The following is a 27,723-nucleotide window of genomic DNA, read 5'->3' as shown; positions in this document are numbered from 1 at the left end:
CAACGACATGATGCCAAAGCATTACCTCCTCCTCTCATTTTGACAACATTTGACAATCGATGTATCTACATGTAGCTGGCCTAATGAATGAAATATGGGCTGTAAGCTCTGTAAAATGACTTATAAGGGAAAGATTGGCGAATGAAGGTGCAAAAAGCATATCGAAGATCACATAATCGGCTGCGGATTCTCGCCTCGCGCTGATGAGCTTATTCCATGCTTGCCATGTTCAAACAGACCTTGTCAAGTCTGGCTTGACCAAAGCTTCAAGCTGTTTGTATTGGAGAGAAAAAGAAGAGTAACAAGGAAGATGGAGGTGTAGATGGAAAGTCATACAGTAGAATACCTTCGCGGAGGAAGTTGTCGTAAAGGAAGAAACAGTACTGCGCGCTCAACTTGGAAGGAATAGTCATCTTACAGAAATACTACATGATTGATGATTCTGTCGTATGTTACGGGGAACCCTCTGCGTAGAGTCCAACCCTATCTGACCTCTAATACCTCGATACTAAACCCACGTCATCGTACAAGCACTCTAACAAAGAGTGGAAGCCCTTCTTGCTCGACAGCTTACAAAAAAAAGAAAATCCCCAAAGAAGACGATAATACTCATCGGCGCAGAGTTGTCAACTCCGAACGATTCATGACCCCCATCTTCTTTCAGCTGTTCTTGAATCCGAAACCTTCCCGATCAGGAATTGCCCACATCAACCTCTACCGCTAACCAAAAGCGCCACAACAAGCCATCAACACGCCCTCCCGAATACTAGCATGCGCCGTCAAGACACCCTCTTCCTTACCGCCCATGGATGTACACGTATGTACCCAAAGGTGTGGCAGCCTTTATGAGGCGCTGGCGATTGGAGTCGGGCGAATTATCGTGGATTTTCCTTGAATTTCAGATTGACGAGAGGTTGAAGAGTGTGCCACTATGGGGCGGCCCGTTGGGACGGCCAGGCGCATTTGTGGATGGATGAGATTTGGGGGCCGTTATGCATGGCTTTCTATGCTTCCTATAGGTGCTTCTTACGAAGAGATAGATTTGAACTGGATCGCATTGGATGCCGTGGATCGGGTGTATGCTATATATGGCAACAACCAAGTTCTGCTGAGCAATATCTAGTGCTAGCACGTCATGGCATATCGGGTTACAATGTCCCATCTGCGAGGCCATCACCGCTTCCGACCTCACTTACACGACCACCAACCACCACTTCAGCCTACCTATCAAACAAGAAGCACCCGCACAGCTACACAAGCAACCACCCCCCAATCACTCATAAGGCACCGGCTTGTTCACCTCGATCCACAACCTCTCCCCCTCCGTCTCCCTCTCGGGCGGCGTCAGCCCGTTAATCTTCCACAGCCGCCTGTCCGTCTCGGCAATGTGAAACTCCCAGTCGTACCCCAGCTCCGCCATCCGCGGCGCCAGCACGTCCCGGAACGTGTTGCCCGCGGCGCGGATGGCCTTGTCGTCGTCGCGGGGGAAGTTGTGCGCGATGTGGTCGGCCGCCAGGCGGACAAAGGGCCGGTCCGAGGCCGAGCGGGTGACGCCCCCGATGTAGGTGTTCTCGAGGGGCACCTGGATGAAGTTGACGACGACGTAGAAGGCGGGCAGGCCAAAGGTTGTGTAGACGGAGGTAATGGTCTTGACGAGGGCGTCTTTGGCGGAGGGGTCGGTGTAGGCGGTTGGGGGGTGGTAGATGAGCCAGAGGGGCATGGTGGCGGTTGGTGATGTTGGAGTGTCAACTTTTGGTCTGCAATAGATGGCGCGATTGGTGTGGGTTTGAAGGAACTTGGATTGGAAGAGTATATAGAGACGTTCTCCGGGACTCTGGCCGCCCTTTAAGCGTCAGGGCCAGCCAGAGGTTAAACGAGGTCCGGTGATATCAATGCCGGCATCGTGTCCGGCAAGGCGATACCCTCGCTACTCTTTGATCCAGAGATCACGGCAGAGACCACGGATGCGAACATGTCCCTACGAGGTAGCAATCCCTCGGCAGCAGTTTGGAATCATGTCGCCGGGGTCACTCTCACCCCAGGCCTCAAAATGCGGGTCTCCTGGGTGATGCACAATCGGATTGCGTGGAGCAGCGCAGCGGTCCCCTGCTTCGGAGGCGATGAGCTAATCGCGGATTCTCGACTTCAAGATGCAGATAATCAACTATAAGAGGTCGTTGACTGATTCGTTGCGCGCACCCGGCTTCAACGCTGGCAGTGGCTACGATCATTAATCAACCAAGTCGATGCAGGAAATTGGTAATGCTCTCCACAATCTGGTTACTCAACAGCAGCCTCGGAAGACGAGATGTAGCATTATATGTAGGCGGTGATGGCAGCGTTCGGTTGAAAGAAGCAACCGTTCCGACCAGCATAGCAGAAGAGGGAAAGATAGAATCAATAGACCGAGAGCCCATTTTGAAAATGTCTTCGAAACTCGCCTTCATCACCGGAGCCACGGGCTTCATCGGCGCCCAGGTTGCCGCATCGGCCCTCGGCGAAGGGTACAATCTGCGATTGAGCGTGCGAAGGGCAGAGCAGATCGAGAAGCTCAAGGATGTTTTCCGCAACGACGCCGATAGGCTTCAGTTCGTTGTCGTGTCCGACATCTCCAAGCCCCACGCATTCGACGATGCTCTGGACAAGGTTGACATAATTTTACACATCGCATCGCCAATGCCCGGAAAGGGGACCGACCTTCACAAAGACTACCTCGATCCGGCTGTCAGGGGCACGCTGTCCATCCTGGAGTCCGCCCAGAAGGTGTCCAGCGTCACCAAAGTGGTGGTCATGTCATCGATGCTGGCCATTGGTCCCGTCGACTTGGTTATGAACACGGACCAGTATGTCCCTGGTGGGTTGTTCACATGATGCCTTCACGCAATGAAATGGTAGCTCCAGGCTTATACTGACGCCGCGGCAGCAAATACCGGCAAAAGACAAGAACTCGACCTTGAAGCGCTGTTCCCCAACAACACGGGTCACAGCAACGTCATGTACGTGGCCTCCAAGATTCTGGCCCATCAGGCGGCGCTGGACTGGATCAAGGAGCACAAGCCGGCTTTCAAGCTGGTCACGATCCACCCGGGCTTTGTGCTGGGCCCTAGCCTGATCCGCAAGACGGCCGACGACATTGACGGCATCAACGCCTGGTTCTGGCAGTCGCTCCAGCTGCCGGCGCCCACTTTCCCGCCTGTCATTGTCGACGTGCGCGACGTGGCCGAGCTGTGTATCAAGGCCGCCAAGGAGAACCTGCCCGACGGCTACGAGCTGGTTGCCGCAGGCGCGCCGACGACATGGAAGGACATGGCGGCGTGGGTGAGAAAAGAATACCCACAGCTGGAGACGAAGTTGGTGGAGGACGGGCCGGTTCCCTTCAGGGTGGACAACGACGTGCTCGGGATGAAGTGGCGGCCGCTGGCAGAGACGCTGAGAGACTTAATCGACCAGCAGCTCGCTTTACAAAAGGGCAACTAAGTGCCTGTCATCTGCTGTGCTCTGCATGTACATACTCTGTTGGATGTCTGGCATCTAGTCGATCTGCATTCATGGTAGTAGTAGTGGTCGCTGTCTGAGGTCTGAGGGGGGAGAGTCGAAAGGGTATGCATGGTTCATGGACGAGACAGCTTCGTGGTCAGAATTGCTGGGATCGAGGGATAGATTCGGTTCGATTAGATGCAGCTGAAACTGAAACGAGGGTAGAATTGCAGTCGTCGTGCTTCCCTTTCCCTTCCCGCCGCCATTGGATGAGACATGGCTCCCGAGCTGGGCTGCAGCAATGCAGGCAAAATCAATAGTCCTGGTAAGACAGACGAGGCAGGACGAGGAGGGATTAGACCTGGGCGGGAGAAGCGAGTGGCGTGCAGCCAATGGCGATCGACGATGGCGCAGATGCATCTGCCTGGTGCGACTGGGATGTCCTTTTGGTGAAGAAGAAGTGAAAGCCAGGTTTTTCATGATGGCTGGATGACGGGGCCGAGTACCTACATACAGGTGTGGAGGTTGAAGATTGCGGCTGGACGCGTTAATTGGCGATGCATCAAGTGGGATCGGGGCAAGCCGAAGGCCCCGGTCCGCCTTGGTCTGAGGTGCCTGGGCGGTGCTTGAGGTGCAGCGGACTTACAGTGGTCGCGACGTCATCTAGGGCTGTTTTACAGTGGCTGAGGCGTGGCGTTTAGCGGGAGGGCTGCCTGTAGATGGCTGCGTCTGCTGCTAAAGTCTGCAACAGCTCGCTTCTTCAGTTAATCGATATCGCTTCCATACGTACCTAGCTGCTTCAATCGTTATTGATATCAAGAACCTCATACCGTATCAACGGCATCGCTCTTCAACATCAGCATGCTCTACTCTCCTTGACAGCATCATCAAGCCCTTCAACCCCGTACACACTATACTGAGTCAAATAAATGCACGCACTTGTACCTGTCGCGTCCGCCTCGCGTCCGCCCCGGCGCACCCCATGCAATGCACCCCATCAAGCGTCTCCCGCGCAGCGTGCAGCTTACAGGCCTCTCCCCTGGTCGGCCCCGGTCACGCATCACAGGCGCATCCATGGCCTCACGCATCCCCACGCGTCCATTGGCTTACAGCCGTCCAATCGCGTCGTGCCTCGGGAGACGCGTAAAGAGACGGTACATGCAAGAGCTACCAGTGTCTCGACGGCTGTCTTTTATTGTCTCGGACCACCTCCATCTGAGGCATCCTGATGTCTCATGCTCTGCCCTCACCATGCCACTTCATTCCCTCTCCCCCCTCTACACAGCTCCCTGCTGTCAATCCCCTTCTGCAGCTCCCTCCAGTTCGTCCTCGACTCTCCTGCGCTGCCCCCCTCGGCCCTCCCTGGAGCCCTTCAGCCATCCGCTCCCCACCTCCAGCCCGTCATCCAGCATCCCAAAGTCCAGAATCCCCTTCGCCGGCCCATTTAGAGTTGTAAGCGAACGGCGACTTGAGGCGCGTCGCGACTGAGGTACTTCCGCTGGCCAATTTGCACACGGCCGGCCTTGTACCCGCGACCTGGACGAGTACCGTCGCCACCATTGCTGGCTGCCACGCTAGCCCCCTCCCTTTTGGCCTTGTTTTGCGAGACAGACTTGATAGACCACCAAGTACCGCCCCGGTAGCGCTCGCAGTAACCGGTACGCCCGACGCACCGGCACGGGCGCCTCAACGCCCGTACCGCCCTTTTTTCCCGTCCTTTTCGCATCAGATTCGCATCGCGCCTCCTCGGTGTTTATTAGTACTCCCTCTGTCCCACTTGGGCCTCGCGCTCTTCCTCCCCTCCTCATCTCTTGTTTGTTGCCATCCTTTCTCGTTCTCTCTCTCTCTCGTACACTCGCACCACGTTCGTTAGTCCTGGGGCCGCGGTTCAACCTCGACAACTGCTGCCAGACCGGCCCTGAAGCAGGAAAGGAAGAAAAAAAGAAAGAATCAAAAGATTTGCCGCTGAATTTGCGCCCTTGTCGAAATTGACGTCCCTGACCGCCTTGCTGCCCTTCGTCCTCGGTGAACCAAGTGCCAGCTGCCAGCCTCGCAGTATCAACCACACACACCAAAAATCTCTATTCTTCTTCTCCCACACCAAGTGCTCAACCAAGGCGGAACTGCGGCAACTCGTCGCAGTCGCATCTCTGCTATCCCCATCGCATCGACGTCAAATCGCATCGCCGACTGAATTCTTTCACTGTTCCACCGTCGCCAGCCATGGCCACCGTCGCCCGCCAGCCCTTTGCTCCCCTGGACGGAGCCCGTCTTCAGTCCTTGACAAGCCTAAAAAACAGACAAAACGGTATGTTTATATCCTGTCTCACGTACTGTTCACACAAACGAAAATATGAGACTAACTCGACGCAGCCTCCGTCTCTCCCAAGCGCAAGGCAGAGTTTCTCGAGATCGATAACTGTGAGAATGTCGATCCGCTGCTCTTTGCGAAACGCTCCAAGGGCGGCTCAGCCACCCCTGCCAAGGACGGCCTCACCAAGCCGGTCAACTTCTTCCTCACTCCCAAGCTCAGCACTCCTGCCGCCAGCGCGCGGCCTCTCCCCGGCCCAAGCAAGGCCGCCTCCACGCCGCGGCGTATCTTGAATGCCAAGTCGAGCTTGAGCAAGGCTAGTGTCGAAAACACTCCCAAGTCGTGCCCGGCAGCTCCCGCGGGCCGCTCGCCAACTCGGGGTAAGCGCTCGGGAATCCTGTCGGGACGGCGCCGCGCCACTCGCCTGGACCCTCCCTCTTTCCACCAGGGCTCTGCGCCCTTCTCTCTCGACGCAGCACTGAAAGGCACAATCGCGGGATACACTCCGCGGCCATCCACCAAGAAGCCCGTCGTCCCCAGCCTGCTTGAGCCTGAATCCAAGGCCAGCTGGTTCTTCGATATCCACGAAGATACCGCTGAGCAGGAGATGACCAACCTTCTTCAGCACAGCACCTGCACACTCGACATCTCATCAGATGAGGAGACTGAGCAGCGCGCAAAGCGAGATGGTGCTGAGGGCCGCGACAAGGAGAACATTCCTCCCGCAGATGACGTCTCTCAGACTTCCTCCCAAAGGACCATTCAGGCCAAGGCCGACGAGATGGTTGTTGAAAAGGAGCGAATTGCGCTGGGCGAGATGAACGCAGCCGACTTCTACGCCGAGGGCTGCGACGAGACATCTGTGATTCTGATCCACGAGGATGAGGAGCCAGAGGCCCCCGTCGCTAGTGTCTCAAGCATACCCGAAGAGCCGGAAGAGGAGCCGGAAGAGGAGCCGGAAGAGGAAGAGCTGGAGATTCACGAAGACATTGATGCCCTCATTTCCAGAAGCGACGAGACTTCGTCCAAGGCAGCCGTTTTGCAGCCCATTGAAGGTACAGGCGAGAGCTTTGAACTCTGGGAAAGCAGCAGCGCCAAGGACGAAGCCGAGTCCGCGCCTGGGAGCCCGTAGCCAGCATCCATTGGATTGCGTTGGCGAACGGAGTATAGAGTGTACGGTTTGAATGTCCGGTGAGGAGCGAGCGTTGTGCAATTTGGGTTCTTGTTTAGTCTTGTTCTTTTGGCCGGCCTGTTTGTGATTTCTTGTCTCGTTACCTTGCTTCATCTCTCTTGTTCGTTTTCTTTTCTTCAAAAGTCGTGATCGGGCGCATCAGATTTGCTTTCCCGGGGCTGGGGCGGCGTTTCCGGGTTGGGTACATTGTAGGGAATGGGTATACCAGGAGTTGTTGCTTGATGCGCCGGTCTGCGGCTGTACTTTGTCGTGTAGAGCCTTTTCAAGTACAAGAGTATCGTGCACAGTTAATGGTATTGTTTGAATGCTCTCATATTTCTGGCCTTGAATATGACTCGTGATAGTCGGTATCTGCGCCCAACTGGGAGATCCCTGGAGAGCCCAACCAGAGCAGGGACGCAGTATGACAGTATCTGGAGCACTGTGCAGATCGCAGCCACGCGGGTTTCAGCCACAGGGCGTCACAGTGCGGGCGGCCAATCTTATCATGCCATGATGAAAGCTCATGCATGCATCACACACAAGCTGGGCCTGTCTCCTCGTCTCCCCATAGACCTCGAGCCTTGCCGTCCTCCATTGATTCTCGGCGTTATTTATCGCTCATTGATGCACATTGACACAGTATTCACCGATTGATTGATCTCCTCCATCATCACAAGCCAAAGCAATAAAGAGGGACAACGCGCATCATGTCCTCCATCCACGACCTCGCAGCTGCAGCCGTCGCCGGCACCTCGTCTCCGCAGCCGGCAGCCGCAGCGGCAACGGCAACTGCAGCGGATGACGGCACCGAGAACAAGAAGAGGGGCGCCTTCATCGTGCTCGAGGGCCTGGACCGGAGCGGCAAGACTACGCAGGTGAAGCTGCTGGAGCAGCGGTTTGTGGAGGAGGGAAGACCGGTGAAGGTGATGCGATTTCCTGGTGGGCTTTCCCCCTTTTCCCCTTACTCTTCTATCTGTGACTTGAGATTCAATGCCTCCAATGCTACGCTTAACTGAGGCTTGGTTCAGTATAGCAGAGCATGGCATGATACAGATTGGTATTGACGAGACTTGTTTGCAGACAGAACGACACCGATTGGGCAGATGATTGATGGCTATCTTAAAAACCATGTCGACTTGAATGACCATGCCATTCACCTCCTCTTCAGTGCCAACCGCTGGGAAGCCGCGTAAGTCTCTCTCTGTCTCATCACTCTCCCCCCTCCAGCTTATACACCAAGAGAAGGGGGCAAATCCGCTCACTGAGGCAAATATGCATCCAGCAACCAAATCAGAGCCTACCTCGACGCCGGCATCACCGTCGTGTCGGACCGCTTCTACCACTCGGGCATCGTCTACTCCGCCGCGAAGAAGAACCCGCACCTGCCGCTGGCGTGGGCGCGCGCCCCGGACACGGGCCTGCCGCGGCCGGACGTGGTGCTGTTCCTGGACCTGGACGAGGAGGCGGCGCGGGCGCGGGGCGGCTGGGGCAGCGAGAAGTACGAGAAGGAGGAGCTGCAGCGGACGGTGCGGGAGCTGTTCTGGGCGCTGAGCATGGGCGGCAAGGACATCAAGGGGCAGGACCTGCTGCAGCAGCTGGGCGGCATCGAGGGCGCGGCGTGGAGGCAGGACGAGGAGGACATTGTGGTGGTGGACGCGGGCAGGACGGTGGAGGAGGTGTCGGAGGCGATTTGGAGAAAGGTCAGGGCGAGGGTTGACCGGGTGGAGGCGGGCGATATGGGAAAAGTGGTGAGGACTGCGCTGTGATGGGGGCGAGAAGGAGGAGGATGATGGATTCGAGCTACATCTTCGTCGGCATCTCTTTTCGAACGTTTCAGTTCTGTCTGTTCCTTGTATTTCCCATACTCTTATGTCGCGTCATCAAACCACGGATACATCCGTTCTCATTCTATCTCAGCATCAGCATCATGGTCAGCATTGAGCCCAACAAACCAGCAGGCAATTCAATTCAACAAGCAGTGAACAGCATCAATTCGGGTTTGCGTCCTACCGTAGTTGTTACCTTAATAAATGAAATACCCTGCTCTCATAACCAATCAGCTTGTAACAACTCTGGGTGGTCTAGTTGGTTTATGGCGTCTGACTGTAATGGATAACATCTCATCAGAATGTCGGCGGTTCGACTCCGTCCCCGGAGAAACTTCATTTTTTGCTTTTCTTTTTTTTTTTTTCTAACAAAAAAAACGCCTCTTCAACAATTGGCGCAAAACCCAGCCCAGTTCCGCTCTCTTCCTTGTCCAAATCTTCTTCATTTTTTAACCCAGAGCCTCTTCGTTTGTTTCCTTATGTCTTCCTTATCGAAGGGTTCCCTTTCTACCCTTGGCTTGTCGTGTCATGCCATTCTCCACGTAAGCTACAGTCAAACCCACTTCAACAGCCATTTCACTCCGAAGGCTCGGAGCGCAAGAGTGACCACGATAACAGTAAATAATACCAATTGCTTCAGTGCCATGGAGGTTATCTTCATTATTGTTTCACAAACGCATGTCTGAATCGTTTCAGTCAGTTACTATTTGAAGAAAGTTGCCCTTGAGACAATCATAGCAGTAAACTCCAGGTCGACGCCTTGTATCGGGTCTTTTCCACCTTGTAGATCCAAATACCGTGACTAAGCACCCGCGGCCGTTACTGGCTTCTTCCCCAGCTTATTGGCCTGGGCTCGGTGGAGGGAAAGCACCGGTTTACGTTTTAGCGCCTCTCTTCCACTTCCGATAAGGACGAGCCAGGAAAAGCTCGGAAGGCGGGCGTCATACAAGTTTTTTCTACCTCTCTTCCCTTTGTCACTCCTCCGCCTTACTTCGTTTACCGACTTTCCTTGTCCTTTGCCCTTCTCTTCTACTCGTTGAAGAACCGACCATTCATAAGTCACAATGGCCTCAATTGCTTGCTCGCTGCGCGCTGTCCGGCCTGTGGCCATGCGCTTTGCGCCGAGGGCTGCTCCGGTGGTGCGGATGGCGCCTTTGAGGAGCTTCTCCAGCTCTCGCATGAGTATGTTGAACTCTCTATGCCACTGCTCTCCGTCTACCTTCATCTCGATTTCCTCTCTGGCTGCTTTCCATGAAACACGCCACAAGCCACAGCTACATATCCAGTATAAAGATCAAGAACTTAGCTAACTAAATGCCCCCCTCACAGGCCTCGCCCGCAAGTACACCAAGGACCACGAATGGATCGACCTCTCGGCCGACCGCAAGACGGGCGTCATCGGCATCTCCGAGTACGCGGCCGAGCAGCTGGGCGACGTCGTCTACGTCGAGCTGCCCCCCGCGGGCGGCGAGTGGACGGAGCAGGGCGACTCCATCGGCGCCGTTGAGTCGGTCAAGAGCGCGAGCGACATCAACGCCCCCGTGCGCTGCCGCGTGACGCACGCCAACGCGCTGCTGGAGGAGAAGCCGGCGACCATCAACCAGGTGCCCGAGGACGACAGCGCGGGCGGCGGCTGGATCGTCAAGGTCGAGGTGGACGAGGAGGGGGCCAAGCAGTTCGACGAGCTGATGGATGCGGCTGCGTACAAGGAGTTTGTTGCTGAGTAGATTTTTGGCAATTTGGCAAACGATTCCTTTGTGCGACGGGCGGCGGACGACTGAGAGCTGGAAGTGAGAGGGGAAGAGGGGATTCGCAGTGAGCGGGTAAACGATTAGACGAAGTTCATCGTTGAAAAGATGGGCTGATATGTGGGGGAGGGAGGATGGAGTTGGTAATGAAAATCCGACAAAAAGGGCATTTTCTTCTTCGTTGCGGAGGCAAGGGACAGGGGAGCTTTGCATGGCGTGGGAAGCAGTTCAACCTGACACAGAGGACGAGTGTGAATGGAGTCCTTTGGCAGCCGGACACATTTCAGTCATGGTGTACCAAAATCATATCACACAGTGGGTGGGCTCATATTTCGTTTAACATCAGATCAGATGAGGGTATACATGCGGGTTTGCTAGGCCGGTTTATCAGCGGCGTTCAAATATCAAAGAGCTATGATGATGGCAGCTGCTCCCTTTCTCCTCCGGTGTCCCCTTTTTCTTTTCTTTTCTCCCAGAGATTGTTGCGTGTTGTACAGCGTAGCGTCATGTCATGTCATGTCATTCCGTTGGGTCATGTTCGTTTCACGTTCATTTCGCCGGCGGTGGTGGCGCAGGCTTGTTCTTGTTGATGTCGTCCAGGATCTTGTTTGCGCCCCGGCTGACCAGATCGGCTGCCATGCGCTTCCCAAACTGCTCGGCCTGCTCCGGCGTGCCAATGGGCTCAATGGCCTCGCCGTCGACGCCCTCTGTGCCCTGCACTGACACGACCGTCGCCCGCAGCCTCAGCTGGCCCGGCTCCACCCACTTGGTCTCGACGCCAATGGGGACGCTGCACCCGCCCTCGAGCGCCCGCATCAGGCTCCTCTCCACCGCGGTCGCCAGCCCGGCCTCCTTGTCCTCAATCATGCGCAGCGCGGCCAGCACCTTGTCGTCGCCGGCCCGGCACTCGATGCCCAGCGCGCCCTGTCCCACGGCGTGCAGGATGCCGCCGTTGTCCGACTCGAGGAACTGCGAGATATGGGCGTCGAGCCCCATGCGCTGCAGGCCGGCCGCGGCGAGGATGATGCCCGTCAGCTCCGGGTCGTCGTCGAGCTTCTTGAGGCGGGTCTGGATGTTGCCGCGGTGGTCCTTGAAGCGCAGGGCCGGGTACCGCCTCGCCAGCTGGGCGATCCTGCGCACGCTGCTGGTGCCGATGACGCTGCCCGCGGGCAGGTCGGCGAGCGTCTTCCACCCGTGCTGCTCGGCGAGGGATCTCTTGAGCACGAGGGTGTCGCGCGGGTCCTCGCGCCGCGTGACGCAGCCGAGGACCAGGCCGTCGGGCAGCGTCGTGGGCATGTCCTTTAGCGAGTGGACGATGATGTCGAGCTCGTCCGCCGCGAGCCGGTCCTCGAGCTGCGTCGTCCACAGGCCCTTGCCGCCAAAGTTGTACAGCGCCGTGCTCTGGTCGCGGTCGCCGGTCGTGGTCATGCCGTGGATGGGGAACGAGTGCGTCGGCAGCACGGCCTGCAGCGCGGCGACGACGATGTCCGCCTGGGCCAGGGCCAGAGGCGAGTTGCGCGTGCCGACCCTGATGGTGGAGGCGGAGCCCTGTGCGAGGGCTGGTGTTTGCTCTTCGGCCATGGCTGTGTGTGTGTGTATGTGTGAGAGTATGTGTGTGAGGTGGGTTTATGGCAGAGCGAGTGAAGTAGTGGTTAAAGATGGATCGGAATTTTCTTGGAGTTCTTGGTGGTTCGCAACTGGGCGGGAAAAGTTCCGAATTCCGATGGAGGGGTAGGTAGTTTTGTATGTTTAGCGGGGCATTGACACTGTGCAGGCCTGCTTGAGTGCGTGGCGTACAGTTTGAATTACGGCAGAGATACTGTGGCTTGCAGGGTAGGTTGTCGGAATAGACGAGACACCTTGATGGCTGGCGACGGTGAGCATGAAGCATCTACATGTACTCTGTGCTGGCTGTAAGTACCTACCTTATAGATCGAGGAGACTGTAGGCATTCAAGCCACTCCATGCCTTTTCATACGTCACCTTCTGTTGCTTTGTTTATATCACAAGATTTGTGCAATGTTTCTCAACAGCCGATAATCCGCAAAGATGAAGCTATATATAGCCATCAGACAATATCAGACGACATATTACTCTCCAGCTATAGCCGACCACCCGTCAACTGTGGATTTCACAGTCGAACAAAACTCTGTTATGTGATATTTGATGTTTGTGTCGGATTGATGACTTGTTGTGGCCAGTGATAGGACGAAAGCAGAAAGGAGAAGAGAGTCGAGCCGAGTTGGCGTCACGATCATGACTTCTCCTCGAGACAGAAAGTCAGTGTCTCTCCGATCTCGAGACCCTGGTATTACCTGTTGAGATCTTCGTCCTATCTTTTCATGAAAACATTTGAGATACAGGTTGTGGTATAACTGGGTTATAAAAGGATGGATGGCAAACCGACTTTCACCATCAGCTCTCGACTCACCCGTCAACATCACTGCTTCAACACCGGATCAGACCATTTATCATCGCGTCATCAAAGCCCCTGCCACGTTCATGATGAAACTGTCCCTCACCCTCGCCACTCTGGTTGGGCTGGCCGCTGCCAATCCCAGACCCCAGCTTCCTACTCCCGATGTGCCTCCTCCACCTCTGACCTCTCACTTTCCTCCCGACGACGAGCATACCCTTGAGCCTACAACGACGTCGACTTCCACCTCCAAGGGCGCTCCGCCTTCAGATCCTACCAGAGCACCGCCCGTGCCAGATGGAGCCATTTGCGAATGCGGCTACACCTATTGCGCATCCGTGCTGATGGGCATGAGTACGTGCCTCTTACAGAATCCGCATCTTGGGATTCGCACTGATTTTTATCTCCTACAGAAAAGCCGTGGTCGCAGAAACAGCTGTCCGAGGCGTACTGCAACACGCCCAACGCCAGCTGCGACAAGAACGTGCCGGCCACCAACATCTCGTCGGCGCTGTACATTTGCCTCTGCGACGACCCGGACCAAAAGGTCGGCACGAACCTGGATCTTGTGTGCGGGTGCGACAAGTGTCTCAACATCGGGCCCGACTTCCGGGGCCGCTGTGAGACTCCGTGCCACGCCGGCAACTGCCAGATGCAGCTGTGGTGAGGGGAAAGTGAGCCAATGCTTGCCATGTTTGATACTGTCGGGTTTGGAGGTAATGGGTTGAATGTTTGCTTGTGCCGTCACAGAATGATGCTCATATGCTACGTGAACGTGCTTCCGTGTAGACGGCCTGTGCAAGTACGGGGGCTTTGGATGAGTGCGAGTGAGATGGTGTGGTTTTACTGTGTGTTGGGATAGGCGTTGCATGTATTGATCCGTTAGTCGTAATTGGATAATTTAATAATCTGCTCAAGCTGGCCCTAATTCAAACTCATCAATTCACCTCAAAGACTTTGCCTACATGCGAGCTTCTTGAAGCACTCAGCAGACACATGCAGTCTGCACCCCCGCGTGATCTTCACCTACATGTATGCGTCTTCAATTCCATACCTTTATCTCCCCGGTCTTCCTCTCAGCCTCCCGCCTGCATGGAATTACGCTCGTATGTACGCTCGGCGGCTCGGAGCGCCTCCCACCAGAGCCACTCAAATGCCCCTTCACGACACCCTCACGTCGCTGCACTGCATCATGCATCCCGTCCGCTCGCGCGAATGTCAATGTACGCACTCACCCTGTGCTCGAACAGGTTCCCCAGCTTTTAGCGCCGATGGTCCCCCGCAGTGGGGGATTTAGTGGCCGTGACAGCACAGGCAGACAACCCACCCCCAACTCCCCTAAGCCCCCCAATCGTTCCCCCTCACGCCCCTGTAGCCCCCCCTGTAGGGCTCGGGGAATCGCCTCTGCCCCCCTGGAACCCCGCACATGATGGCATGGATGTTAGTGGTAACGTCAGAAAAGAGAAGGTCCCTCGAGCTCGAGATCGAACGAGGTACATCGCCAGCCGGGGAAAAGCTGCCTGCGGCGCTCGTATCGCGCGTGTACATACATCGAGGCTGAGATGATCCGTACATGTTTCTTTCCAGTGTCGATGGTGATATTTATCCGCTGCTACCGTACCGGTCGTGCGACTTGGAGTCGGCCTGGGCGGGGTTTCTGCACTCTGGCACTTTTCCCGGTCTGCCAGCCAAGAGGCCACTTCTCCTCATGCGCAGGCCTTTTTCCTTCCGGATGCTGTGGTTTTCTGCGTTCTTTTCTTCTTCTTCCCTATAACTCTCCTTTGGCTGTGTCGTGATAGCTGCCGAGTCTGCGGAATCAGTTCGCCTTGTTCTGTGTTGCTGTTGCTCGCGGCGCGCATGGGCTTCGTCAGCTGCTGTTCGCATTGTCACGGCGTGTGAACCGCATCGTCATCAATCTGGTCAGATTTTGGCTCTCCGGGAGAGTAATATTGCGTCTGATTGCTAATTCCGCGCTCTTCCAGCCCCTCAAGACCAAACAACTCGCGTGTGACGGCTGGAAATCGCCTCAGATGAGGGTCGATTCGTGATGGCGTCCTCTGTGCTTCGCCCCCTGGCTACCGAGCTGTACTTGTCGCCATCTGCCGCTTCTTCTTCGCAATTTATGCGATCCCGCATTCGATTCCATGGTAAGAAGAGTGCCTTTTCTTCCATGCCCGGATTACAGCCTCGCCTTGGATATGGGCAACAAACTGACTTGTCCTAGATGTCAAGCCGTTGCTGAGCTTTCGCCGTCAATGGCACGCCTCTACCGGCGTTTCACGGCAGACGGCGCTCGCCGCTGCGGCCACCAAGTCTCTGGCGCTGGTTCGCTATGACGCCCCGGTCACACGAGCTCACGTCCTACTGCCCAAGTCGTATTCGACGGAAGCGACTGCTGCTGTGCCACCTACGACTCCCTACAGCCAGCTCACCGTGGGCGTGCCCAAAGAAACGTACCCCGGAGAGCGCCGAGTCGCATTGACTCCGGCTAATGTGGCCCTCCTCCTGAAGAAGGGATTCTCAAAGGTTCTGGTTGAGCGTGGAGCTGGTGCTTCGGCTGATTTCCTGGATGATGCATATGAAAAAGCTGGCGCCACTCTCGTCGACTCCCCAAATGGCATCTGGTCTGCTGCCGATATCGTCCTCAAGGTTCGCGGTGTCTCCGACTCAGAGATTGGTGCCATCAAGGAGGATCAAACAATCATCTCCTTCCTCCAAGCCGGCCAAAACAAGGATCTCATCAACAAGATTGCTGCCAAGAAGGCGACGTACTTTGCAATGGAAATGGTCCCCCGTATCTCTCGTGCTCAGGTCTTTGACGCCCTCAGCAGCATGGCCAATATTGCTGGTTACAAGGCTGTCCTGGAAGCATCCAACGTCTTTGGTAGATTCCTCACTGGCCAAGTCACGGCTGCCGGCAAAATTCCTCCGTGTAAAGTCCTCGTCATTGGAGCTGGTGTAGCCGGTCTTAGCGCAATTGCAACTGCTCGTCGCATGGGAGCTATTGTCCGCGGGTTCGATACTCGCCCAGCCGTCAGAGAGCAAATCGAGTCGCTGGGTGCCGAATTCATCGAAGTTGACATGCAAGAGGACGGCTCTGGCGCCGGAGGCTATGCCAAGGAGATGAGCAAGGAATTCATCGAGGCTGAAATGAGGCTCTTTAAAGAACAAGCCAGGGAAGTCGACATCATCATCACCACGGCCCTGATCCCGGGGCGACCCGCACCCAAGTTGATCACGCTGGACATGCTCCAGGTGATGAAGCCCGGAAGCGTCATTGTAGATCTCGCTGCTGAGGCTGGTGGCAACTGTGAGGCTACCAAGGCCGGCGAGATGATTACCTACAACGATGTCAAAGTCATTGGTGAGCTGCAACATCCTTTTAGACAGCCCCTGTCCTCACATGCCGTTTTCTGCTAACACGACCGCAGGATATACCGACCTCCCATCTCGTCTGCCCACCCAATCGTCTACTCTCTACTCGAACAACATCACCAAGCTCTTGCTGTCAATGGCCCCGAAAGAGAAGGAATTCGGAATTGACTTGTCTGACGAGGTTGTCAGAGGCGCCATTGTGATGCAGAAAGGAGAGATCCTCCCCCCTGCTCCTCGCCCGGCTCCTCCTCCAGCACCGGCCAAGCCTGCCGCCGCAGTCGTAGTTGAACCCGTAGAACTCACCCCCTGGCAGAAGAAGACTCGAGAAGTGGCTGCCGTGACTGCCGGCATGACGGGAGCCCTGGCTCTTGGAAAGTTTACCGGACCTCTCTTCATGTCCAATGCCTTTACATTCACCCTCGCTAGTCTGATCGGTTACCGTGTTGTCTGGGGCGTAGCGCCCGCGCTGCACTCCCCCCTGATGAGCGTCACGAATGCGATTTCTGGCATGGTCGGTGTCGGCGGCCTGTTCATCCTTGGTGGAGGCTACTTGCCCGAAACGATCCCCCAGACTCTGGGAGCCCTGAGCGTGTTGCTGGCCTTTGTCAATGTCGGCGGTGGTTTCGTCATCACCAAACGAATGCTCGACATGTTCAAGCGTAAGCTGTCCTTGGCCTCTTGCGTTCTATGTCGAGATCTAACGCGGAACAGGAAGCACGGATCCTCCTGAATACCCCTGGCTGTACGCGATTCCGGCTACACTGTTCGGCGGAGGCTTCATTGCCGCGGCGTCGACCGGGGCCGCTGGTCTCGTACAGGCTGGTTATCTCATCAGCTCTGTTCTCTGTATCGGATCACTTTCGGGTTTGGCTTCTCAAGCGACTGCTCGGATGGGCAACATGCTCGGCATTCTCGGTGTCGGCTCCGGCGTGTTGGCTAGTTTGGCTGCCGTGGGATTCTCTCCGGAAGTGTTGACGCAGTTTACTGGACTTGCTGCTTTTGGAGCCATTGCAGGCATGCTTATTGGAAGAAGAATCACGCCCACTGATCTGCCCCAGACTGTCGCCGCCTTGCACTCCGTCGTTGGTCTGGCTGCCGTGTTGACCAGCATCGGCAGTGTCATGGCTGACGTTTCCGATCTGTCGACACTGCACATGGTGACTGCTTACCTTGGTGTTTTGATTGGCGGTGTCACCTTTACTGGATCTATTGTTGCGTTCCTCAAGCTGGCTGGTCGCATGGGCTCTCGCCCAAAGATCCTCCCGGGTCGACACCTCATCAACTCTGGCTTGTTGGCGACCAATGCTGCAACCTTCGGCGCTTTTCTTACCATGGCTCCCGGTGCTCCCGCGATTGCCGCCGGGGCGCTGGCAGCCAACACGGCGCTGAGCTTCATCAAGGGATATACAACGACCGCCGCTATTGGGGGCGCTGATATGCCCGTTGTCATCACCGTGCTGAATGCCTACAGCGGCTTCGCCTTGGTGGCAGAAGGATTTATGCTGGACAACCCTCTCTTGACCTCTGTGGGGGCTCTGATAGGGGTGTCTGGTTCCATTCTATCGTACATCATGTGCGTCGCCATGAATCGGTCCCTGACAAATGTCCTATTCGGAGGCTTAGCGGCACCGTCGAAAGCACTGGAGTATAAGCCGGAAGGCCAGGTAACTGAAACGTCTGTAGAGGACGTCGCAGATCAGCTGGTCAATGCCGAGTCCGTCATCATCGTTGTTGGATACGGAATGGCGGTTGCAAAGGCGCAGTACGCACTCTCGAGCATTGTCCAATCGCTTCGGTCCAAGGGTATCACCGTCCGGTTTGCCATCCACCCCGTTGCCGGGCGCATGCCAGGACAGTGTAATGTGCTACTCGCGGAAGCGAGCGTCCCGTATGATATCGTCCTGGAAATGGATGAGATCAATGACGACTTCCCGGAGACTGACTTGGTACTGGTTATTGGTGCCAATGACACGGTCAACCCGATTGCTATGGAAAAGGGCAGCTCGATTGAGGGAATGCCCGTTTTGCACGCCTGGAAAGCTAAGCAAGTTGTCGTGATGAAGAGGAGCTTGGCGAGTGGTTATGGTGAGTCGATTGCCTCCAACGATGGGCATTCTTTGAACTGGTACTGACAAGGCCAACAGCTGATGTGCCGAACCCAATGTTTTACATGCCGAACACCAAGATGTTGTTTGGCGATGCAAAGGTTTCTTGTGACGGTATGTATCTCCTGATGATTCTTCCCACTCAAGGTCTCTTCTATTCACTAACACTGTCAATAGCAATCAAGTCAGCTGTAGAAGGAAAGTTGCAGTCGTAAGATGGTATGTGAGGCTGGTTGTCGAATATTGTATTGCAGGGCGTAGGATTTCTGCTTGATTCGATCATTGGTTGCGCGGCAATAGATGGGGTTAGACGGTTCGAGTCTGCCTAACAGTCTCGCCTTGCTCTATGAAAGACTTGACCGTTTCTTGATGTCGAATGAGGCATGCTTCGTGTTCTCACAGTAGAAATGTATGTGTCTGTGTCTATTGTTTGATTTGTTTGCGATTGTTGCGCGATTTGAATATGTACACCAGCCGTTCCCGCGAAAATCTCGAAAAGAAAACCACTCATACCCGATCCTTGGCCACCGGCTCCCAGGCGTTGATCTTGGGCTTCGTTCTGCAAACATGTGTCAGCACTCCAATTCACCCAAGGCATCATACCGAAGCCACGCCTCCTATCACGACGGCAATCAGATCCAGCAGTTTCACACTCACGTGTTGTACGTCTTAAAGGCGCCCCTCGTCATGGTATAGTTGGGCTTGGGCAGCGCGGGCTCAAAGTGCCTCGTGCCGGTGGCGATGAGGGGGTCCTCGGTGGGCGGCTTGTCGACGGCGTAGCTGATCCAGGCGTGCCAGCCGGGCTCGATCTGGGCGGCGTCGTAGTCGTGCTTGGCGTAGTCGACCCAGCGGGTGCGGAGGGGCAGCTCCTCGGTGTTTTCGTAGAACTTGTTGCCGGCGCGGTCCTGGCCGATGAGAGTGCCGTGCTTGGTGTCGCCTGTATTGCTCTCGGGTTAGGGGAAGACTTGAGGGATGGAGGATGGAAGGGGGCGTACCAATGTACTGGGGTGGAAGCGCGCGAAAGAGCGCTGTGCGTTAGATGGGAGTCGTTATAGGGAGGGAGGTTGGAGGACGAACCAGCATCTGGCGGAAGTATTCCTGTTGTGAGGGAAAATGGAAAGTTAGCAATGCTGTGGACAGCGATTGAAGGGGGCCGTGATGATGGGTAGGCGTACCTTGATGCCAATCTTGCGCAGATTGCCCAGAGTCCTCGTGAGGGTCGACATGGTTGCGGGCGGACGGGCGCTTTCTGCTGCCTTGAATCGTTGGATTGGAGTTCGTTTGGGATGAAGCCGGCGATGGTTGAGGTCGGTTGAAGATTCGCGGGCGGCAAAAGGTCGGCTGAATTGTCGGTTCACCGGCGCCACATGCGAATGCTGTCGGCAGCTACGATTTTCGATTTCTTTCAGCTTTCGACACCAATTACGGATTGAATTCTTCGATTTCTTCATCTTTCAGCGATTTCGTCCAAAGGCGCAAAATGATCGTGCGCAGCTGCGCCCGTTGCGCCTCGAGGACCCGAGTTCTGCGGACGAAACCCAGCATCTCGCCCCCGCGATACCAGCTCCGAAGCTATGCGACGCCTCACGGCGCTGCTGCGGCACAGGCTCACGGCGCGGGAGCCGGAGCGGCACCGGGGCTGCTGGCGCCGATTGTGAGCGAGCTGGATCGCATGGCGCCGAGCTTCGACGTCCGGGGCGACCAGATCCGGATTTTGAAGACGCCGGCCGAGTTTTACGAGACGCTCAAGGTGCGAAGACGAGACGAGGACGACGTTGCGGTTCTACAGAAGGAAGAATGGCTGGGGCTGATGGTAATGAAATATTGTAGGACCGGATACGGCATGCTAAGAAGAGGATATTCCTGTCGACGCTGTACATTGGCAAGTCGGAAGAGGAGCTCATCCAGACGCTGCGGGAGGCCCTGAGGCAGAACCCGGAGCTGAAGGCGAGCATCTTGACGGATGCGCTGCGGGGGACCCGAGAGTCGCCGGAGGCTTCGTGCGCTTCGCTGCTGGCGCCGCTGGTAGATGAGTTTGGGGCCGATCGGGTGGAGATTCGCATGTATCACACGCCGAATCTGACGGGGCTGCGGAAGCAGTACGTGCCAAAGAGGATTAACGAGGGTTGGGGGCTGCAGCATATGAAGCTGTATGGGGTGGATGACGAGATAATCATGTCTGGGTACGCTGTTGCCGAGGATGAGGTCGATGCGGGTGATGGATGCTGACTTTATTGTGTAAAGGGCCAACTTGTCGTCAGACTACTTCACGAATCGGCAGGATCGCTATCACCTCTTTTCGTCGAAGGAGGTGACGGACTACTTCCGGAGCATTTACGATGGCGTCGCCTCGTTCAGCTTCCTCGTTGAGCCTTCAAAAGAAGATGCTGCTGGCTACACACTCTCCTGGCCGACGACAAACTCTGCGCCATCGCCTCTCGAGAAGCCGCAGGCTTTTGTCAAGAGCACTACATCTACACTCCAGGGCCTCATCGCTGCGCCCGAGAAGCAGCCAGACAGTGACATTAAGGATACCCGCGTATACATGCTCGCGCAGATGTCCCAGGTTATGCGCCCTGATACATCAACGGAGCTCCCCGTGCTGTCGCGCGTTCTCGAGAGTTTGTCTCGGCCGGAATACGCTGGGTCATCGTGGACATTCACCGCGGGGTACTTTAACCCTGCGCCGTCGTTGACGAAGTTGCTTCTTGAAACGGCTTCGAGCAACAACGTCGTCATCACGGCGGCGCCGGAAGCCAATGGGTTTTACAAGTCAAAGGGAGTCTCGGGGCTTTTGCCGGACGCCTACGTCCTTCTCGCGCGCCGCTTTCTCTATGCCGTGCAGCAGCGCGGTCGTGAGGGGGATATTACCTTGAAGGAGTGGCGCTTTGGAACGGCTGGCCAGCCTGGCGGGTGGACGTACCACGCAAAGGGGCTGTGGATAACGATGCCCGGCGAGGCGAATCCATGCATGAGCATCATTGGCAGCTCCAATTACACAAAGAGGAGCTATTCGCTCGACCTCGAGGCGGGAGCTTTGATTGTGACTCGGAACGAAGCGCTCAAGGCGAGGCTGGGAGAGGAGCAGAGCTGGCTGCAGGATCATGCGGCCAAGGTTACGATGGATGACTTTACGAGGAATGAGAGGAGGGTGAGTCTCAAGGTGCGGATCGCCATGTGGATTGTGAAAGTTGTGGGAGGTGCTTTGTGATTGGGAATAGACATAAGGGATTGCGTTTTTCGTTTTGGGCTTGGGGGAATATAGATATGAGATACCCAAACGGGATGACATGGATGGATTATATAGACTGGATGAAGTGAACTCATACTGGGCGATGAGAAGTCATGATATGCTTATTGCATTCACTACTACCTATAACACGTCCGATCGCCGAATCGGCAAGCGGGAAGAATCGCAGTACGCTTGATTGCAATACGCTTAATAGCAATACGCTTATTGTGACCACATCTACATCACACCCGACTGCCGAAGTGGCGCACGTGAGGAATCCCATGGGAATTTAAGTCCGAGAAAAGGCTGAGCCTTAACCACGGATTTAGGAAAGGTGAATTGCTCATCTGACATCCTTTGAATCTTATCTTGCCATAGGTGTAAATCCTTCAGCCATGGATATAAGAGAGGTGAGCCTCTTACATCCATGACAGTCTCTGAATCCATCTTCCCCTGCGCGCTCAATAACCAGCTTATAACTATTATCGTCACTTTCAGCATGGCTCCAGAAGAGAAACCCATCATCCTGTATCACTATGCGAACTCTCCCTTTTCAATGAGAGTGTCATGGTATCTTGCCCTGAAAGGAGTCAGATACCAACAATGCGTACGCAACACCCTCAGCTCCCTCCCCAAGTGTAGAATGCCAGCTCAAGTCTACAATAGATCCAGCCTAAAATCATGCCCCGTCCAGACATTCACCGTCTGGGCGTAAAATACAGACGCATACCCATTCTCACCATAGGCAGAGACGTATACTTGGACACTCGACACATCCTCACGAAACTCAGTGAACTACCCCCCGGACGAGAAAATGCGCGTCTTTCCATTACTACGACTCCCGAACAGAGGGCCTTGCAGCATCTTCTCAATGTCTACATCATGGACACCGGCTTCTCGCGGCTTGTCATACAACTTGTGCTCTTCAGCCACAAAGGTTCAGCCGATCCTGCATTTGTAAAGGATCGTTCCGAACTCGTCGGCAGCACTGCGTTCTTCTCGCCGGAGAGCTGGGAGGCGACGAGGCCGGAGGCGATACGGAGGGTGAGGGCCGGATTCGAGTTTCTGGAGACGACGCTGCTGTCTGACGGGAGGGAGTGGCTCCTTGGGACTGCGGGGCCGAGTCTGGGCGATATCGAGGTTGCGTGGTCGTTTCTGTGGTTGGAGAGGGTGCCCCGTGAGATCCTGGAGGAGTGGTGCTCCAAGGAGATGTTTCCAAAGGTGTTTTCTTGGATGGAGAGGTTCAAGGGGGTTGCTAAGGAGGCGGAAGAAGAGCTTGGTGAGGTGAGGACGGTGAGTGGGGATGAGGCTGCGGGGGCGATACTTGGTTCGGAGTATCATGAGGCTGAAGGGCGAGTTGACGAGGATGATGTCCTGGTGAAGCAGCTGGGGTTGAAGAAGGGGGCTTTGGTAAGGGTCTGGCCGAGGGATACGGGGGTGGACCACAAGGAGGTGGGGAGGCTGGTGAGTGTTGATGGGGGGGAGGTTGTTGTTGAGAGTGAGGCGGAGGGGGGAGGGTCGGTAAGGATTCACGCGCAGAGGCATGGATTTGCAGTTGCGCCGTTTGAGGGGTAATGGGTTGACACTTGTGCAATGGTTAGTGATATCGCTACTCAAACGAACGAAGATGGCAAAGAGTCATCCTTCTACACTCAATGTACAAAAATGGAAAATCTACCACTTCTATCGATTGCTCAATGAGAGGCAGACATGAGTACATTTTTGTGAAAAAGATAGGAGTCGTCTGCGTGTGATATTCGTTGACAGATATCAAGAGTTCCCATAAGCATTTACTGTCTGAGTCTTCCTCTACGGTTTGATATGTGTCTGTAGGCCTTTCTTATACCTCATGTGATATCAAGTCTGTGACTCATTTTTCTTTCTTACATTAGTAGGCTGTATGGGCTTATGCGGGGAATTGACACATCTGATCCTAGAGCACGCAAGTTCTCAATGACTCAGAGCTGCAACATCTGTACACACGCATAGTCGTCAGAGCTGTTCTCCTCTCGGGCGTGTTTTACCTCCTTCTATTAACTGTACTGATCTTGTATCTGTCTCTTATTCTTCTTTTACATTGCCATTGGGTACTTTGAGTTATTGAGTAACTTTCTCAGTTTCCGTACGTTTTGTATAGCATGGCACCGCTCAACGAGGAAGAGGAGTATGCCTTGGCTCAACAAGTCCTCCGCCAGCTTGCACAGACAGAATATGCCTGTTCAGCCTTGACAAAGCTTAGTGGCGGAACAGCAAACTTTCTCTACCGTGGACTCCTTCTTCAACCGCTCGAAGGAGAGGCAGATACGGGAGCGGCGCAGACTGTCGTGATCAAACGTTCGACTGGTTATGCTGCCGTAAACCGGGAATTTCCCCTTGATGTCTCGCGCTGCGTCTTTGAAGAGACTATGCTCCGTGTTCTGGATGGTCTTTCACATATCGTCATCACCCCTAGCGGCTCTACGGTGGTCTTGGCACCGCGATGCTACATGTTTGACCGAGATACACACATTCAAGTTCATCAAGACTTTCCTGATACTATAGACCTCATCAACCTCTTACAATCGACCAAGCTTGATCACGTTCTGCCTGGACCCAGCAGCCAATCAGTTGGTTACGCCTTGGGTTCCTGGCTGCGCTTCTTCCACAACTGGACCTCCGAGCCAGCCCAAGCTGAACTTCGGAGAAGAGTTGGGCCCAACGAGGGCATGCGTCGGTTGAAGTGTCTTATTACGTACGATAGCTTCATCGAGATTCTCGAACGTCACCCTGAGACGATAGAAGGTCATAAACAGACGTTGGAAGCTGTCAGAGATGCTATGAAATACGAGTTTAAGAGGGTACCAACTAAAGGAGATAGGATTCGTGGTATTATTCACGGGGATTTCTGGGCTGGCAAGTAAGTCAAAGTTCTTACACAACTCCATTGCTCTCCTCAGCATAGACTATGGCAATATAGTATATTACTTCCAAGCAGTTCATGGCCCTAACCAAAAACACAGCGTTCTACTACCAGACAGTCCCTGGCATGAGAAAACATCACCTCAAGGACCAAACAAGCTCGTCATAATCGACTGGGAAAACGTCCAGGTCGGCCACCGCGCCGTGGATATCGGCGGAATGCTAGCCGACCTTTACGAACGCAAACACTTCAAAGACATCGCTGCGAGTATACCCATCATGCAAGGCTTCATCGAGGGTTATGGCCCGCTGAGCGAAGAGCTGGCATTTAGCACTGCCGTTTATGCTGGCGTGCATCTTATTTGCTGGTATTATCGGCGAGATCGGAATGCTCCTTTGCCGTATCCGTTGCCAAAGGTCTTGGATGCCTTGACTTTGGGGAGAGACTTTGTCCTCAAAGGCTGGGCTAAGGACAGGGAGTGGTTTGAGAGTTCTGTATTAGCGGCCTTGTTTATGAAAAAAAAGTAGCTCACATGTAAGAAGCAGCTTACATAGAGATAGAATGCTCCGCTACTTTGAACATGCCGCAGGACGCCCTTTCCATTGCCCACAGTTGTCTGATAGAGGTTGAATGACCTCTTTACATATCTCCCCCCACAACTCGTTTGTATTCCACTCCGTCCAGCGTTTCATAGATGCCCCGTAGACGCAATATCTCACGGCTTGTTCGTATAACGGTAATAGCGTGTTATAGTCATCGTCTAGCCACTGAGCAGCAAGAGACAATCTCGTGAAGTAATCTGATGAAATCTGATTTGTCACACCGGCAAAGCGATGCTCCAATGTGGTCTGATGCCATATCTCGAGGAGCAAGATGCCGAGTTCCAGGAGGGTAGACTTGGGTTCGGCGGTATTCACTCCGTTCGCATCCGTGTCCTCGATCTTTGCGCAAACGAAAGGTCGGTCAAAGTCTGCAAGCGATCGTTTCCGCTCACTCTCGGGGTGTAATAGGAATGATATCGAGTCTTTGGACCACGCTTGGCCGAACCACCGTGTTTGAGCATATTGAAGTAAGCTTGAGGCGAGTTTCGAGGCGAGTAGCATGGCTGATTGTAGGGGAAGCCTTGCACCATATGCCCCGGAAGTTTCCGACAGAATTTCTCGGAGAGAAATGGTTTGGTAATTGTTCTTCAGGATTACCGTCTGCTCCTTGGAGGTGATGAGGCCCATTCTATTGCTCGCATGTAGGATAAAGGCAACACGTTGTGCCTCCTCATGAGCCGTTACAATAGCCGAGCAAAAGTTGTCTATAGGGACAAACTTCGATCGTAACGGGTCGGAATCCTTGACTTCCACGCGATGTTGTCCAGAGACTCTCACTCGTGAAAGCGTTGGTACCAGTTCTTGAGGGCTCGCATCGCTCTCATCTTCCTGCATATACTTGACGGAGAGCTCATGGCATCTCGTTTGGATGGGAGCAAGAATCTTTGCGGCGAAAATCAGCTGAAAGGCCAAGATCGCCCTTTCCTCATCACTCATCTGTTTGGTAGAGCGAAGAAGTCTAGATGCCACGTCGACTCGGTCTTCAAGAAAGACGTGCACGTTATGCTCGTTATGGCATGTTCCAGTGCAGCAACGACAGAGGGCCGTGTATAGGTTCTTTGAAGCACTTTGAATACGGCGGAATGCTTTGGCAAGTCTCATGTTGCTGGATGATACTAGTGAGCTGAAGGGCCCATCTCGATTCATCAGTACGGTTTGCGAAAATGTATGGAGCGTGCTGGTGGCAGTGTCTAGCTCGCTGATGCTCTGTTTTATGGCGTCGCTCTTCAAGGCAACCTTGAGCCGAGGAATGATGTCTGCCTTGTGTTTCTTTGCCGTCTGATTTGCTTCTATGATTCCGATGAGATCTGATGGGTCATCCTATCAAAGCAATTGAGGAAACTGTCAGCCAGTTGTTTCCAACTTGTACACACCACTCATGACTGTGAGGCTGCCGTACGTACCTTGTGTGAGGGTATCAGACCGTCCAAATGCTTGGCCACTTCTTCCAAGATGCCCTGGATATCCAGCACTCTTCCGGTCAATGCTCTATAGTTATCGTCCCCGAGAAAGGCCTCCACCTGAGCCTGGACGTCGTCGTCCCTGAAATATGCAAGAGAGTCTCCGCTGAGAACCACTTTCTCGTCGTAACCGTAGCCACTTCGCGTGATGATGAGACGAATTGTTTCCAACAACGTTTGCTGATGTAGTAGCAGAGACCTCGCCAGCTTCTCGACATATTTTCGCTTGCGGAATGCGAGCTTGCCCTTGCCATAGCCATCACGACATAGCTCTGCGCCTGCAATGAGAATGGGGATTGCGTGAAGTACAATTCCAAAAGGTTCGAAGCTCGACATTTAGTAATGTCGCGTCTGCTAATTCATGCGACTGCGCTCTGGATGAATGGGTCATGGACAGACGTCTGCTTGTTGGATGCAAGGTCTGGTGGCGTTCTCACAGTGAGGCTCTGCTGGTGCGGGGGATTTCTGGTCAGGCAGTCGTATAACGACGCAATTGGTTGTATGTATGTGGGCAATGGTGATCGAGGATACATGTAAGGTAGTTAAAATAGGTAGCATACGCGAAATAGGTATGGAGTAGCCGGGAGTGCCAGAGACGCCAATGATGATAAAATACAGGGTTCGAGCCAGAATGCGTAGAGAGTGAAGCATAACTGAATGGAACGCGTAACATTGGGACGTCTGCACTTGGCTACATGTAAATACTATTGACTGCCTTCCCATACTTGGATCAGTACGGAGTACCCCGTATCAGGCTAATACTCGGCTTCCTCTCCCTGCAGCGTTGCATGCAGTGTGGCCAATTGATTGTTGGATTGCTCTTCCCCGCCTGCGGCTCTCCATAAGCCGTCATACATCCCAGTCGTTGAGCCTCATGTCCAGCCCACCGTCCTTTTGCCTTCTCTCTCCACTACTTGATACCTATGATAACGGCTTCTGCTCTGAGAATATTGAGTCCTCGTCATCAGATGCTACTCACCACTATCTCTTACGATGGAGTCCCTTGCCGATGCGGGTCTCGCAGCAATGCATCGGTTCAAGCTTCTCCAGCAGTTCGAGATCTCAGAACCAGCTCGTGATGAGTCAAGGAACTGGCCA

At 54.6% G+C, this 27,723-nt stretch overlaps 13 protein-coding genes and 1 non-coding gene across 14 annotated transcripts; 10 read left to right on the top strand and 4 right to left on the bottom strand.

Annotated features, from left to right (window-relative positions):
• Positions 1 to 1,273: 1,273 nt before the first annotated feature.
• BBK36DRAFT_1110590 (hypothetical protein) lies at positions 1,274 to 1,720 on the bottom strand (the record flags this gene model as incomplete). Its single annotated transcript, XM_024889602.1, has 1 exon — positions 1,274 to 1,720. The coding sequence occupies one exon, from the start codon at positions 1,718 to 1,720 to the stop codon at positions 1,274 to 1,276; it is 447 nt and encodes a 148-aa protein (XP_024752612.1).
• A 704-nt stretch (positions 1,721 to 2,424) lies between these two features.
• On the top strand, positions 2,425 to 3,477 carry BBK36DRAFT_1165573 (NAD(P)-binding protein; the record flags this gene model as incomplete). The annotated part of the gene is made up of 2 exons (XM_024894796.1): positions 2,425 to 2,854; positions 2,924 to 3,477. The coding sequence occupies 2 exons, from the start codon at positions 2,425 to 2,427 to the stop codon at positions 3,475 to 3,477; spliced, it is 984 nt and encodes a 327-aa protein (XP_024752611.1).
• A 2,223-nt stretch (positions 3,478 to 5,700) lies between these two features.
• Positions 5,701 to 6,920, top strand: BBK36DRAFT_1155876 (hypothetical protein; the record flags this gene model as incomplete). The annotated part of the gene is made up of 2 exons (XM_024893877.1): positions 5,701 to 5,785; positions 5,851 to 6,920. 2 exons carry the CDS (start codon positions 5,701 to 5,703, stop codon positions 6,918 to 6,920), a joined length of 1,155 nt encoding a protein of 384 aa, XP_024752610.1.
• A 749-nt stretch (positions 6,921 to 7,669) lies between these two features.
• On the top strand, positions 7,670 to 8,728 carry BBK36DRAFT_1110900 (hypothetical protein; the record flags this gene model as incomplete). Its single annotated transcript, XM_024889642.1, has 3 exons — positions 7,670 to 7,901; positions 8,043 to 8,151; positions 8,245 to 8,728. 3 exons carry the CDS (start codon positions 7,670 to 7,672, stop codon positions 8,726 to 8,728), a joined length of 825 nt encoding a protein of 274 aa, XP_024752609.1.
• Positions 8,729 to 9,032: 304 nt separating this feature from the next.
• Positions 9,033 to 9,120, top strand: BBK36DRAFT_t39. The gene has a single exon. It is a non-coding gene; the product is annotated as a tRNA-Tyr (tRNA).
• A 732-nt stretch (positions 9,121 to 9,852) lies between these two features.
• On the top strand, positions 9,853 to 10,515 carry BBK36DRAFT_1186674 (hypothetical protein; the record flags this gene model as incomplete). Its single annotated transcript, XM_024896498.1, has 2 exons — positions 9,853 to 9,970; positions 10,118 to 10,515. 2 exons carry the CDS (start codon positions 9,853 to 9,855, stop codon positions 10,513 to 10,515), a joined length of 516 nt encoding a protein of 171 aa, XP_024752608.1.
• Positions 10,516 to 11,085: 570 nt separating this feature from the next.
• Positions 11,086 to 12,117, bottom strand: BBK36DRAFT_1111202 (uroporphyrinogen synthase; the record flags this gene model as incomplete). The annotated part of the gene is made up of 1 exon (XM_024889680.1): positions 11,086 to 12,117. The coding sequence occupies one exon, from the start codon at positions 12,115 to 12,117 to the stop codon at positions 11,086 to 11,088; it is 1,032 nt and encodes a 343-aa protein (XP_024752607.1).
• Positions 12,118 to 13,041: 924 nt separating this feature from the next.
• On the top strand, positions 13,042 to 13,619 carry BBK36DRAFT_1109864 (hypothetical protein; the record flags this gene model as incomplete). The annotated part of the gene is made up of 2 exons (XM_024889522.1): positions 13,042 to 13,306; positions 13,366 to 13,619. The coding sequence occupies 2 exons, from the start codon at positions 13,042 to 13,044 to the stop codon at positions 13,617 to 13,619; spliced, it is 519 nt and encodes a 172-aa protein (XP_024752606.1).
• Positions 13,620 to 14,999: 1,380 nt separating this feature from the next.
• Positions 15,000 to 18,647, top strand: BBK36DRAFT_1155871 (PNTB-domain-containing protein; the record flags this gene model as incomplete). The annotated part of the gene is made up of 6 exons (XM_024893876.1): positions 15,000 to 15,099; positions 15,177 to 16,316; positions 16,384 to 16,986; positions 17,039 to 18,412; positions 18,472 to 18,546; positions 18,610 to 18,647. 6 exons carry the CDS (start codon positions 15,000 to 15,002, stop codon positions 18,645 to 18,647), a joined length of 3,330 nt encoding a protein of 1,109 aa, XP_024752605.1.
• A 292-nt stretch (positions 18,648 to 18,939) lies between these two features.
• Positions 18,940 to 19,658, bottom strand: BBK36DRAFT_1155870 (NDUFA12-domain-containing protein; the record flags this gene model as incomplete). Its single annotated transcript, XM_024893875.1, has 5 exons — positions 18,940 to 18,991; positions 19,090 to 19,369; positions 19,428 to 19,434; positions 19,510 to 19,530; positions 19,608 to 19,658. 5 exons carry the CDS (start codon positions 19,656 to 19,658, stop codon positions 18,940 to 18,942), a joined length of 411 nt encoding a protein of 136 aa, XP_024752604.1.
• A 254-nt stretch (positions 19,659 to 19,912) lies between these two features.
• Positions 19,913 to 21,643, top strand: BBK36DRAFT_1155869 (phospholipase D/nuclease; the record flags this gene model as incomplete). Its single annotated transcript, XM_024893874.1, has 3 exons — positions 19,913 to 20,182; positions 20,263 to 20,615; positions 20,677 to 21,643. 3 exons carry the CDS (start codon positions 19,913 to 19,915, stop codon positions 21,641 to 21,643), a joined length of 1,590 nt encoding a protein of 529 aa, XP_024752603.1.
• A 520-nt stretch (positions 21,644 to 22,163) lies between these two features.
• On the top strand, positions 22,164 to 23,239 carry BBK36DRAFT_1186659 (hypothetical protein; the record flags this gene model as incomplete). The annotated part of the gene is made up of 2 exons (XM_024896497.1): positions 22,164 to 22,271; positions 22,331 to 23,239. 2 exons carry the CDS (start codon positions 22,164 to 22,166, stop codon positions 23,237 to 23,239), a joined length of 1,017 nt encoding a protein of 338 aa, XP_024752602.1.
• Positions 23,240 to 23,802: 563 nt separating this feature from the next.
• Positions 23,803 to 25,090, top strand: BBK36DRAFT_1110377 (hypothetical protein; the record flags this gene model as incomplete). The annotated part of the gene is made up of 2 exons (XM_024889578.1): positions 23,803 to 24,560; positions 24,664 to 25,090. The coding sequence occupies 2 exons, from the start codon at positions 23,803 to 23,805 to the stop codon at positions 25,088 to 25,090; spliced, it is 1,185 nt and encodes a 394-aa protein (XP_024752601.1).
• Positions 25,091 to 25,132: 42 nt separating this feature from the next.
• On the bottom strand, positions 25,133 to 26,961 carry BBK36DRAFT_1110097 (hypothetical protein; the record flags this gene model as incomplete). The annotated part of the gene is made up of 2 exons (XM_024889542.1): positions 25,133 to 26,485; positions 26,569 to 26,961. The coding sequence occupies 2 exons, from the start codon at positions 26,959 to 26,961 to the stop codon at positions 25,133 to 25,135; spliced, it is 1,746 nt and encodes a 581-aa protein (XP_024752600.1).
• Positions 26,962 to 27,723: the final 762 nt, after the last annotated feature.

Source organism: Trichoderma citrinoviride (assembly GCF_003025115.1).
Source record: "Trichoderma citrinoviride strain TUCIM 6016 unplaced genomic scaffold BBK36scaffold_2, whole genome shotgun sequence".
Taxonomy (NCBI): Eukaryota; Fungi; Ascomycota; class Sordariomycetes; order Hypocreales; family Hypocreaceae; genus Trichoderma; species Trichoderma citrinoviride.
This window is presented reverse-complemented; position numbering and strand designations above follow the sequence as displayed.